The following is a 13873-nucleotide window of genomic DNA, read 5'->3' as shown; positions in this document are numbered from 1 at the left end:
CCCTGCTGGGCAGGGGTCGGGGACTGCGAGGGGGGCTGGCAGAGGGAAGGGCCAGGCAAAGCAGGGACTGGAGGTCTGGTGGGCAAAGGGGTTGGGCAGGGCAGGGATTGGGGGGGCTGGGGGAGTGGGCGAGGCCAGAGGGAGGCCCCCCCCAGGGTCCCCTCCCCCCTCATCCAGCCCCCTGACCCCTTACGGCACTGGAGCCCTGGTGCTGGACATGCGGCCTGGCAGGTTGCACGTTTCAGCATCAGGGTAAGGGGCCAACCATAGAGATGCTCTGGCAGCCAGAGCATGTCCATGGAAGACCCAGCCTCTGGTTGCTTCAGGGCACGGTCCAGGACCATGCTCTGCCCCACTTTTTTAAACGTGTTTTTTTAGACCCCTGGACATTTTTTCGTTCCTGCATGTGCTCCGTCTCAAAGGGATTTGAGACAGGGCAAGAGGCACATGCATGCTCATCTGAATGTGCTCTAAGTGGCAGAAAGTGTCTGCAAAGAGTACAAAGATTAAATGACCTGGGAAACCCAGCTTCCCCCTAAAACTCAAACATATTAGCATGGCAGTGGAGAAGCACATACCTCTCCTATCTGTTGCTACTTCTGTGCATAAGCAGAGGACTTCAAATCTCTAGAGCTGTCAATCAGTGATACCTTTTAAAGAACACAGATAGTATTTAAAAAGATATTCAGCCAGAGAGTCACTGGAGAAATGCTTTCAAGTCTTCAGGAAGCATTGGAAATACAGTTCTTGGGTCTTTTGTTTTGCTGCTGTTACTTGTAATTTATCTCTAGTTTGTCAACAGTCAGGACTCAGCAGTAAGTAGGTCAAGATGTCAGATAGCAAGGCTCAATTGATTTAGTAATATTTATTAACAGTCAGCATAAACTAAAAGGTCTGAATGGTACCAGTTTGGCAACAACCTTTCAAGCAATTTAATTTCCAGCCTGCTCCATACTGAGATTGACTGTGTTCACATTTAGGTTCCCTTTGTTTGCAACAGATAAATACAATATTCCATAACCAAGGTCTTAGACACTGAGTTCCTTCAGTTCTTGTCTTTTTTTTTGTACATACCATTTTAGATTTTAGCAAGCCATTACATACATTTATACTAATGTAGCTAATTTAGTAGATCAGATCACATACCCAAGTCTCAATGGAATATACGTCTTATTTTTGACAGGTTTTGTACAGACAGAACAGAGGTTACAATGACTTAATGACTAATAATGTTACCTCGTACAGATCCATAATGGTTCAAACCATTTGGGGAGTATGGTTACAATTGCACAACATAGCATTAATAGCATTCTGGGAATATATAGTATTGGCTGACACTGAAGTAGAAGGAGCCGTGAGGCTTGAGGAAATCTAAAATAATAATATATTCTGTATTACCAGTGATTAATGATACATTGCCAAAATGGTGGGCTGGCAGGTACGTATAACAGTCAGTCATAGTTTTGTAATATAAAAACCATTATTGTCTCTCCTCCCAATGCTCATCAAAAGACATTTTCTTTCTAACACATCTCGTTTCTGTTTTTCATACAAAAGCAGGAGATTTTAATTACTGCTGAAATGCATTGTACTAGAAGTATTCAAGAGTTCAAATATTTATTTCCATTACTAAAACATAAAAAGGTGAGACTGAAAAGAGGAGTGTAACAGAGTACCAGGCATGAGTCACCCCGTGGGGTTTTTTGCCTTTCTCTGTAGTAGTGGAGGAAGGGGTGGCCCTTTACCCAGGACCTCTTGGATAGGGGCAGACATTACACATAAACCAGTTTAAGTAATCAGGAACTGGTTTAAACCTGTAACAGAACACATGTTCAGTGCACATAAACCAGTTTGAAAATGGTGGAAACCAGTTTGAGATAAACCTGGTTGAGTGTAGTATCAGACTTAACTGATTTGGGTCAAACCAGTTTATGAAATGTTTGTCCCAGACCCCTTGCTGCTTAAGATAAACCAGACTCCTCCAGCATCCTGGCATGCACTCTGGGCTGGGCTATCTGCTGGAGCTCTGGCAGAGAGTGCAGGTACAGCGGGGTCTGCCTGGCTTCCCCCTGCCCTACCCCCCCTCACTGCTCAAGCAGGAGTTCCCCCCCTTCCTCCCTCCCATCTCCCACAGCACAGACCCCAACCCCATGGACCCCAGGCATGTGGTATGCTAGCTAATGCTGAGAGGTGTCTGTGTATGTGTGTCTTCAATTTCACTGGGATAGGCAGACAAAACAGTGACCGCTTAGGGCTTTTTGGAGCTAATCAACAGGTCAGCTGGTAAGCTGTTTAAGAAGTTTGAACTAATGGAGAGAGGTTCTTGTTTTGCTAATCAGGTGATAAACACTGTTATCAGCCATCTGCTGGCTTGCTTGCCTGTTAGTTTTCTGTAGACAGTATAAAGAAGCCTGAAGGGAGATTGAAAAGCTCCGTATCATCAACAGAAGCATGCACTGCCCCCTGTCCCCCCATCCCCCGCCCCCTTGCCTCAGAGTGCTAGCCAGGGGCTGGGGTCTGGAAACACTGCCACCCCTTGAGCAGTGAGCAGGTAAAAGCCTGGGATGGTGTAGGCATACCTTTCTAATCAGAATGTCCTGCCAGGACCTGGCCCTGCCCCCCTCAACTCAGCACTGTACAAGGGAAGGGAGGGCTGTTCTAGCATCCCCCGGGTTCTAGCCTGAGCCACTGCAGGCATGTGCCTGAATTTCCTCAGTCCAGAGGGAATGTCTATCTGGTTACAACCCTGTTCAGCCTAGCCAGGTTAGACTAACCTGCAAAGATTGAGTCAATTCAGTTTCAGGCTTTTTGGTTGTGTGCCTCTAGCCCTTGAGTGTATATTGGCCACATTTTACAGAAGTAGGGCATTGGCTTCTGTGGTTCCCATTTTACCCATGGAAGGTTAGGATGTTAGGTCTATGGTGTGCCAGAGTTGAGGGTAGTCTTTATGTAGAATTGAGATTTTGTATGGGATGGTTTGGATAGGGAGGATCCTGCCTCAGGCAGGGGGTTGGACTAGATGACCTCTGGAGGTCACTTCCAGCTCTACTTGTCTATGACTGTATGAGTCTCTTCTAGCTAAGGGTGCATTAGTTTTGCATTTCCATCAAAATTTCAACAAACTTTTAGTTTTTGTCAGCATATTCTTTAAGTTTTCAGGCTTCAAGAAACCCTCTGAAACATACAAACATTTTGTTTCAAAATTAACATTTCCTTTTGAAATTTTCAAGTTAAGGAAGAACTTTAAAAAATGGAAAAAAGACAACATTGAATGACAAAATGCAACCAGCTGTATTCAGCATAGCTCTCAAGCTGCACACTCCCTGTTCAAAAGGGTAGTGCTCCCTCATATGAATTGCTACTTCTAAATGCCAGTATGGTTATTATACAGCCTATCATAGTTGCTGCTTTTCTTGAAGCAGGGCTGTGGCTATGTTCAATCAACATACAGTGCAATGGCAATTCAGCTCAGAGTAATGGCCTTGGGGGACCCACTGAGCTTAAACCACACTTGCCAGTCACACATGGGGAATTGTTGATTGACATTATCAGAGAGGAACTTTTTTTATGGAGGGCAACCACCCTACAATTGTCATTCTGCTCTGGTTGACAGCTCTGTGAAGGAGGAACAAAAGGCCCACCAGACTAAAGGTGATTCCTAAACAAGAAGATGAGGAAGAAAGAGCCCCCTCTGCCCTACCATGTGTAACAGGCAGTGTCAGATGGGGTTGGCACAAGGAGATAATTCTTATTTAGGGTGTTACCTATTTCTCCTTGTGCAAATGTGCAGGGCAATAGTCTTAAGGGCTGAATTCTGTTTCCCTTTTAACTCAGGAGAAGGATTGTCACTCCTGCAATGGGTGCTGAGCCTGAAAATAACACTTGAAACTCTCGTTTTCCTAATGCTGCTGCCTTCTCATCAGGGATAATATAATAGACAATATTATTTGCAAATTCTCTAACACTATTGTTAAAATAATTTTCAATTGTAATTTGTAGTTCTCTGTTTTTAATATTGTCTCTGCTGGCCAGAGAGTTTGAATACTGTACCAGTGCTTCTTGTTTTCTCAGCAAGGACTTGGCTGCTGATTGAAGCTTTTATCACTGAGCAGGCAAATATTAATGTGTTAGCAGAATAACAATGAAACTGAAGTGAATCAGACCAGCATTATCTAATATAAACTCTATTTCCCTAACAGTGTGAAATGTTCTTTGGGTTTTATCATCATAATCCTTTAGACTGATGACAATGATTTATTTCTGCTAGATGAATGAAGAAACCAATTGGTGAATTACTGGATAGATGCTTTGTTAAATTAGCCTCAAAGTGAATGGGAGTCTTGAATTGTTTTTCATTCTTTCTTGTCATTACATTATATGGAGTTTATGGACTTAATTCTTTTCTTTCTTATATAACTGCAAAGCAGAGTAACTTCTCTGAAGTCAGTGGGTTTTGAACAAAGGAAAATTAATTGTTCCAATTTGGCTTAAAATGCTTTAAAAAAAATCTTCAAATTCTATTTTTTCTCCCCACTTTTTGAAGGGAAGTGAGATAGGTTATTTCTAACAGTTTTTTTAGTCAACAGAACTAAAGAAAAAAGTTTTAGGAAACTAATATGCTACAGTACTGTTTTTATTTATTTTAGTGACCTTTAAGATGAAGCAAATCTCTGACTGTTTTGTAAATCCAAGGAGTACAACAACTAGGACTGATGTTTCAAATGTTCTAAACACCCATAATTGCTATCCATTTACCTTTAGTTGTGAGCATTCAGCATTTAGAACAATCATGCCCCACATGTATGAGAATTTTAGTGCAACTGACTAAGAACTGAACAGTCAAGTTTTGCTACGCAAGTCAATCAAATGCAGTATTGTCAAATATGGAGCAAAGTAGCGCAAGGCACTGCCTGGCTTTTGGTAATTGTTTGGCAGCAATAGTAAAATATATGTGGAATTTAGAACAGATAGACATACAATGTTTTCACCTATCATTTTTCCTTTAAAAATGGATGGTATGAAAGATCTGCAAGAATTCCGCTGTATTTTCCTGCATGGAACTGCCCATTAAGACTGGTTGAGCCCAGTTGTTTCCATTTTTAGTGATAACTTAAAACAGTTATTCCTACGGCGTATTGTGGCTTTTAGCCGCCCAACGGAAGAAATACTCAACACATGAGTGTTTATGGTAGCTTGCTGTGGGGTGAATCTAATGCGTGGAGTGCTTGCAAGTGCTAAGCTCCAAGCTTTTGGCATGGAGAACATTTTACCACACTCCTCACCCCTCACAGTTTTCAGTGGTGTTTATTATGCTACTGCTAACTAGATTCCAAACTGACAGCGTCCTCTTCCTTCAGCAGCAGAAATGCAAGCCCTTTAGTCTGTTTTTTTGTAAGAGATGGGAAGTAAAATTGCCTTTGCACAGAGACAGAGAAGCCACATTTTTCATGCTTGTTTGTGTGATTTATGTATGGACAGGTGGTCTTTTTGTACAAAAAGGCAGAAAGGAGAGCACCTCTAAAGCCTCTACCAATTGGAATATAATACAGCCCTATAGCATAAGCAGTTTTTGAAGGGAAGTCATGTGTAAAATGAGAAATAAAGGTCTCTTATGGAGCTTCCTAAACAATTGTTCATTAAGCTAAAGAACAGCCTGACTACCAGAAAGCAGCAGGGACACTAAATCCTCAGCTCTTCACAAACACTGCTACTGCTGTGGCACTGGATTTAGGTGTTTGTATAATGCCTTCACAAGGTTTGATTTAAATGAGGCTTTTTGTTAAATAGCATAAGGCAAAACAGTAGCACACAGCTGCTGTGCAGGATCTGAGGTGTGTTCAGAATCCTGTAAGCACAGACAGAGAAGGGTGGGGTTGTGTTTTAGTGAACACAACAGCCTGCTCCCCACAAGATGTGAGTGACCTTTTCTGCAGGCTGCTTTGCTTCCTCCATGCCCTTCACCACTTGCTTTGGGATGCCTTGGATTTATTTCAGCTTCTGACTTTACACAGTTGTCCTTCTTGGGTCTTGCATATGGCATTTCATTTTCAAATAAAAGATACTTCACAATAGTAAACAAGTGTTGCTTTGGAACACAAAAGTGCTTACCCTTAAGCACTGTGCAGCAGGTCATTTCTGTGGCATCCAAGAAAGTCTGTAATCTAAACATTTAGTAATTGTTAAATTTTCACTGTGATGTGGGATTAAGCCCCTCAGTGAATATTAGTCATTGTAGTTATGTGACATAGCTTTGCACAACACTTATACAAAACAGTTAATGACTGCTATATTTTGCCTGTACATGGTCAGAGACCTACCATTACATAATGAATTGGTTTGTGTAAGGGCTTTGCAATACCTTGAATAAGAAAGACACTGCTATTTATAAAACTGATTTCTCTTCCAAATTTCTATCCTTGTTTGTTTGTTTTTTTAACAAGCCTGTGAGTTGTCATTTGCTCAGGGTCACCACAGCACATTCAGAATTTGGGCTGAAACTGTTCAGTCCAATGCCTAGGGGTGCAGTATTCTGTTGTGCCTGGCATGTGTATAGAGACAGAGAACAGTGCATAATACTATACTGTTTATAAACTACAATACTTAGGCAAGAAGAAGTGCTGCTTCCTTTTTGATTTATCCTGCGGCCTTCCAGCCTTGTGATGCCACATTCTCTTAGGGTTGTGCAGTATCTTCTTTCTTTACCTCAGAGTGAGGTCCTGACAAGTTATCACAGCGCAGTTTTCCCATGAGGAGAATATTAACCTCAGTAATCTGGACAAACTCCATCAATGGTAATTGTATCCCTACCTACTTTAAATTTCCATGCATTTTCATTTGGATACTTTATTTTTCACCTTCCTGTACTAGACAGATGTATTATGCTGTTTAAATTACTGTTGTGCTCTATCCTGAATGGATTCTAGGGCACTCTGATCTATAATTAGGTATCCTTTTGGGTGAAAGGGACTATGTAAATACAATCTAATATTATCCTGCACTGGTGCAGTGTTAATCTACATGATACTTTGACCTTCCATTTGATGCTCTGTTAGCATGTCAAAATTGAATTTAAATCAGTGTTAAGGATTTTTTTCACAGCTTTAATTAAACCAGGACAGAAGGGCCCTGGGGGTTTAGGGAACTATAGTCATCTCTTAAATATAGTTCTTGTAGCCACACAATAATCAATGCCAGAATTTGAACTAGGAGCAGAACTAAGAAGACCAGATTTCCAGTCCTTGGTCTAACCACCCTTCTTTGCTTCTTCCTTGTTTATTGCCCCATCACTTCTGTCAGCTGTCTCTTGTGTACAAGTTGATGAAGGTGACTTTCATATTCTTTTGTGTAAGGTGGTAATGTTTTCTTTTCTTCTGTTTTCTTCTGCTTTGCTCATGCCATTTGAATGAAAGGTACATTCCCAATGCACAGTTTTTTGGCTCTGTATACCAGGAATTTAAAACTTTAAAGTTTTCCTTTATAAAAAAAAGCTGGGTGATCCCAGTCTCTCAAGCTTCCTCATTTTGGTTTTGAAAGTAGGGCTAGAAACAGGGCTTCTTATGCCTTGGAACTAATCCCTACGCTTCTTCCTTTTCCCCTGTTTCTTTTCCGCCTTCTCCCAATTCCCCCACATTCCTCGGTGGTTGCTGCTACAAACAAAGATTGTACGTGTTCTTGTCTATAAAAAACGGTCTTATTTTCTGTTGCTAGGCTACCCCATTCCAGTTGCCATTGAAGAAATGCTCCGTGGTGGGAAATGGTGGGATCCTGAAAAACAGCGGCTGTGGGAGACAAATAGATCAAGCAGATTTTGTCATGCGGTAAGACTGAACCCACCCTGTGGCATCATCATCTCCTCCCTGTGAAAGCCTGTGACCTTTCAAAGCTATTTGTTTGTGATTAATCAATGCCTTTCTTCTTCCCAGGGTGATTTATACAAGTGATTTGGGGTGGGGTGGGGTGCGGTGGGGTTGAGGAGGGAGGGAGATGGCAGTAGTTGCAGACTTGTATGCTCTCCCTGGCAATACAGGAGCTTGTATCTCTGGGAAACACGTAAACAGATTAATAGGGCTGTTCTGGACATCAGTCTGCAAACACAATAGCTGTGAGAAGGAAGTGAAAGCTACCTTGTTTTTTTGTTTCCTAATTATGCTGTGTTAGACAGGGTACAATCTTGGTGGGTGCAGAGTATCACCTATAAAGTCTAAATACCAAAATTCTTGCAGGCCATTGAAATTAACATGAGCAGGTAGCACTTGACAAGAAGAAATACTTAAAATGAGTCATAAGAGCTTAATGTCTCCTCCTGTGACTTTTTTTCTCCCAAATATTCCATTCTGACCACTCGAGACTGGAGCAAAGTTGTTCCGTGACCAAGTTTTCTTTCAACAATTTGCTTCCCCTTTTCACTCGCATTTCTGAAGCCATGAGAATCTGTCAAGTAGGAGGTAGTGCCGTATAGTGCTTTCTTGATTGAATTTGGCACTTTCTAGATTTGCACTGTATAATGGAAGAAAGAAAGAAATTAATTCCTTTTTGTTAAACATGAACCAGAAAAACTGTGGGGGAGAAGGGTGGAGGAACATTATTCCATTTTTCATCTCAATGGGAGTTTCTCAGGGTTTTGAAATGGATGCATAATTAAGTCCCACTTTTGAAAGTCCCCTTATCAGAATTTGATAGCTTATTATAAAACTGCACTGATTTGTGCAAATTGTGCATTCCTACCATAATTTTAGGAGACTAAAATACCTTCCATAAAGCAACAGAGAACTATAATGAGCTACAGACAAAGGAAACATATACCTGAAATATACACAGAAGAAAAACACCAGACACAGGAGAGAGGGAGAGACTCAGTGGATTTATGCCTCTTAAAGCACTTCAGTTTCGCCTTTGCACCTAAATACCATTACTCTGGTAGGCTCTGTATTCATTTTGCTTGCTGCACTGCTTAGTTATTTGTAACTGATGTAAACCGTGGTAGTTACAAAGACAACAAACATTTTATGAGAAGCCAGATTGATCAGGAAAATAATTTTATTTCCAGAAAGAGCAGACCGGCAGTAGCCTATTCAAAGTCTGTTATGGGTTGGAAATAAGTGATAGGGAAACACCTACAAAATCTCAAGAGCTGATTACAGGCAGTATTGTTTTAGTCATACATATATTTTGGGGGAAATGTTTCAGATCACTTAAATGTAAGGGACATTACAGTGATGAAAAAATCTTTTGATTAGCAGGTGGAATAAGGGAGAAGATTGAATAGGCCTTTTCCATCTCTAATTCTATAGATGTTTATGTAAAAAAAAACACTTCATGAAGATGGTTTTAAAAATTACATACATTCCTTTCAATTCACTAATAACTTCCTTTAAAATATCTCTTCAAAACTGAATATTATCTCAGTTTTGGAAATATTGCTGATTTATTTTGTTCAGATTGTTCTAGATTTCATTTAAATGTGTTCAGGTGCTATTCCCTGCCCCTAAGCTGTCATCACAAGATTAAAGCAATATTTTTTGATATGTTGGAGTTGCTGAAGCTTGTTAGTTACACAGAGAAATACAAAAGGGAAGGGTCTAAACATTCTCCGTTGCTGAGCACATACTCCTCCACTACACTTATAGGAAACTTATAGTAGAACCCTGGTTCTCAGTCTCTCGTCTAAGGCATGGTACATCACATCTAAAACTAAAAAGTACGTGGAGTGCAGCCAGCATCATTTCTACCCCAAGTAGTTGTAAAGGGATCTTCTGATGCCACACTGGGAGCCAATCTTTCTACACCTTCTGGGGCCAGCAATTCCTTTACATGAAGGGAAAATATTAGTGGCCCTACCCTAATTTTTAAAAAAAAGACTAAGAAAAGGTCTTAAAAATAAAATCTATACAATTTGTTTGTTTGTTTTGAGAGACTGAAAGAAGAGCTTGACCTGAAAGGGTGAGGACATTCAGTAAAATGGGGGAGAAAATTTGTTTTGCTTTAGGTTATAAAAAGAATTACAGTACCTCATGACTCACCTTTACTTGCCTTTTGTATTATTCCTCAGGGTCTTATGGGTGAATGTGACTTGAAATCAGTGATTCTCAACTAGGGTGCCATAGATTGTTTTGAAGGTACTCCAAAGTGCTTCACAGCATAGGATTTAAGAGTACAAATAGGAATCCATAGTGACAAGAGCCAGATCGATTGTGGATTTTCTGAGTTCTTTGCAACAGAAGAATTGATCTATTATTTTACCATAGTCAAAAAAAAAAGAGTGAAAGCTAAGAGCTGGCATTTTCTGAGGGGTGTCTCCAGTCTAGAAAGGTTGAGAAGCGTGGCTTTAAACTAACATTGGTGCCCCCTGGTGGTGGTGGCTTGTTTGGAACCATTGCTTTAGAATAAGAAATCTAAATGCACATTTAAAATCACATTCTTTTTCATTAAAATAATCTAGATTTGCTATTTTTTACCCTTGTCTATAGGGCCAGGTACAGACATCACACTTTTAACGGTATAAGTGTTCAGAAACTGGTCTATATCTGTAACAGAACAGAACTTTGATACACACAGATTGGTGTAAAAATGGCAGAACCTGATCTAAGATTCCCTGCCCAGTCCCCAACAAAAGGTAAATGTGTGTTCTGTTCACTACCCATCTAAACTACGCTGCTTACAGAAAACTGTGCAACTTAGATTGGTTCTGCCTCGGGCTTTTTGAATGTCTGTACCTAGCCTAAGACAGTTAAGACAATACATTTAACAGAGATGTAGATTATACAGCATTGTACTTAAATAAATTCACCACCTTTACCAACTCAGCCTGCCATTGCTAATGTACATCCATAACATTTACCTTGTAAACATTTGCTTTTTATCTATCAGATATGAAAAAGGTAACCTTTTTCTTGGACAAAATTCAAGCAGCACTTATTGCTTTAGATAAAGTAATATTTACCAGGTCTTCTATGGCAAACTGTCAAATGGAGTATGCTTTTGCGGCAAGTACACCCTAAAGGTGTCCCTAAAGAGTTTTGGCATCGACCTAGAGCCATGGGACCAAATCACTTGCAACTGTCCATCCTGGAGCTCCCAAATCCAGAATGGATCATTGGCCTTTGAATAGCAATGCACAGCAGAAGCAATGAAGAAATGCGTGGCCAGGAAAACAAAAACCTCCTGTATCCATCCCTTATCACTCTCCTGTCCCTGCTGCAGCAACTTGTTCAAAGCAAAGATTGGACTTATAAGTCACTTACATACTCACGTGACCTATCCTCCATGACCCCTTTGTTTTCTTCCCTTTCCCTTTTTTTCTGCTTTTCCTTCTTTCTCCTTTTCTCTTTTCTCCTTCCGTTTTTCTTTCCCACTTCTTTTCTCTCTTCTTCCCTCCCCTCCCCCTGCTGGATGCAGTTGTCTTTGCCCATGAAGGACTAAAGTATGTATATTCACCAGTTACAGCTGCAGTTACCTACCTGCCTACCTGAGCAGTAGTCTCAGCTGTAAAAAAGGCATATTTGGTGAAGTCAACTGCTCCCTGAAAGGACTTGCATGTTAATCATATTTTTCTCAAGTGTCTGGGTGTTAGTATGAAAACACAATCAATACCATCCATAGACTGATATGTTTGGTTGCATAATTGTCTTAAGACCAAAAAGCCAGGACGTTTACATAAACTTTTTGCCTCAAGAAATTATGTTCGCACCCCTGCATACATATTCCCCAACATCAAATGAGTCATGAAGTGACTGATAAGGTGTTGTTGTATAATTCAAAATGCACGTTCCTCCCTAGTGTGAAGTTTCCATATCATGGTCTTTTTTGCAACATTATGGTCTGGCCCTCGACACTGTGCTGATCAGCTTAAAAACTAATCCAAATGGCCAAGATGCATCATCTGACCAGTTTGTTTCTTGCTGAGTTCTAGCTGGATGTTCAGTTTATTTCTTAATATTCCATGCACATCCACTGAAAGAGAGATTTACTGATGAAGAGATTTTGATGTTTTTAAATGAGGCACCTGGGACTGGTTTATAAAAGTTAATATCTTTATTCACATATTTACATGATATATTTTATGGAGATAGAGCTATGAAAGACCATGATTTAAACAAGCATGAATAATAAGTACAAATGAGTCAATGAAAACTTGATATATGTGTTTATGTCTGTTAAAATCATTGTATCATAGAACTGCAGGATTTGAAGACATCTCAAGAAGTCCATCTCCCTGCTCTGGGAAAAAATCAGAAATACCTAGGCCATCCCTGGCAGATATTTGTTTTACGCTCTTGTTAAAATATCTGGTGAACAAGATTCCATAGCCTTCTGAGGTAGCCCCTTCCTGTGTTTCACTATGCTTATAAGGTAATTTGGCTTCCCTAGTATCTAACCTATATCTCCTTTGTTGCTTATTAATCTATTTTCCTTTGTGGACACACATGATTTAAATGCACATAAACACATATATCCACTAATCACTCCTCTTTTTATAGTAACCTTTTTCATATTTGAAGATTGTTATCAGTCTTCTCTTTTGGAATATATATATCTAATTCTTTTGAATTTTTCACATAGATCATGGTCTCTGGACAGCTCTCTTGGATTCTTTCCAGTTTGTCTGCACTTTTCTTAAGACATAGTATTCAAAATGGAAACACTACTCTAATCCAGGCCTCATGCAATATTCACCTTTCATCTTTGCAGTATCATGAAAAAGAAATATGGCATGAAGGTCTAAGTTTTTCTCTGTGCATGTGTATGACCACATATAGCTTCCCTGTACAAAGGACTTAAGCTTCATAGTGGAGTTTTCTTACAACATGAGTTTAAGCATGATTTTCATGTCTTCCATCTGGATGTATGCACATTTGAACTATCATGTTTTATTTTTAAAATAGCAGATTTGTACTGTAACATCTGTGCTTGGAATTGTGTGGGGAATATGGGTGCATAATGTGCATGCTAATATCTCCTTCCCCTTGCACATAAAGTAGTTCATATATAGGCAATACAGAGTACAGAGACATTCACCCACTGCACTCCCTTCTCATAAGGACACAAGGCTGTTCCTAGAATGCTGCAGAAGGAAGTGAGAATATTTCAAAAGGCTACAACCACACTGGAAATAAGATAGCATCTCTAGTTATGTGGCCTCAATTCATACCACAGCATATACCTTAACATATTATACCTTAACATAACATACCTTAACATATACCTTAACGTTTTAACCATCTCAATAGTGAAATTAGAAATTTGCATAGAAACTAAGCCCAGTTGTTCCCTGTTCCCCAAATTCCCATGTTTTACTAAGGCAGAGACATGCCCCATGCAATTTAAATCATCTAACTGGAAGAAGCACCAAGTTTTCATTGCAGGCCTGACATACATTTCATCATTGGTATCTTAACAGTATGGAGGGAAATAGACTAATGGGGTGCATCCAGACGAACATGCACGTGCCGGTTGCAGCATCTCAAAGCAGTTTGAAACACTGCAAGGGGCATGCTGGAAACAAAAAAATGTTCCCCACACTGCATATTTGTAGTGTGGACTCTAAATTTGATACCAGGAAATGCTGGTATAAAAAAAAAAAACACCTGAGGGAAAAATGTGGTGCTGGGCACACTCCTGGAGCATGCTCTGAGGCAACTGAAGGCTGGGTCCTCCAAGGAGATGCTCTGGAAACCTGGCCAGAGTGTCTCTATGGCTGCTCCCTTCCCCTGCTGCCCTAGCACACTGCCTCAGTGTGCTGTGGCAAATAGGACTGGGGCAAGGCTGTAGTCTGACCCAGGCCCAGGCCCCATCCCTGGTAAGTAGGGACATGGGGGTGGGGGGATTGTGTGTGTGGGGAGATTTGTGTGTGGGGGGGGGCCTGTGGAGGAGGACT

The 13873-nt window shown here is 40.5% G+C and overlaps 1 protein-coding gene across 1 annotated transcript in view; it reads left to right on the top strand.

Annotated features, from left to right (window-relative positions):
• Positions 1-13873, top strand: part of ST8SIA1 (ST8 alpha-N-acetyl-neuraminide alpha-2,8-sialyltransferase 1) — a 166176-nt gene that overhangs the window by 44087 nt on the left and 108216 nt on the right. The window contains exon 4 of the mRNA XM_025208544.1: positions 7708-7817. Coding sequence (XP_025064329.1) covers positions 7708-7817 — 110 coding nt within the window. The remainder of the gene's footprint in view (positions 1-7707; positions 7818-13873) is intronic.

This window comes from Alligator sinensis, unplaced genomic scaffold (assembly GCF_000455745.1).
Source record: "Alligator sinensis unplaced genomic scaffold, ASM45574v1 scaffold517_1, whole genome shotgun sequence".
Taxonomy (NCBI): Eukaryota; Metazoa; Chordata; order Crocodylia; family Alligatoridae; genus Alligator; species Alligator sinensis.
This window is presented reverse-complemented; position numbering and strand designations above follow the sequence as displayed.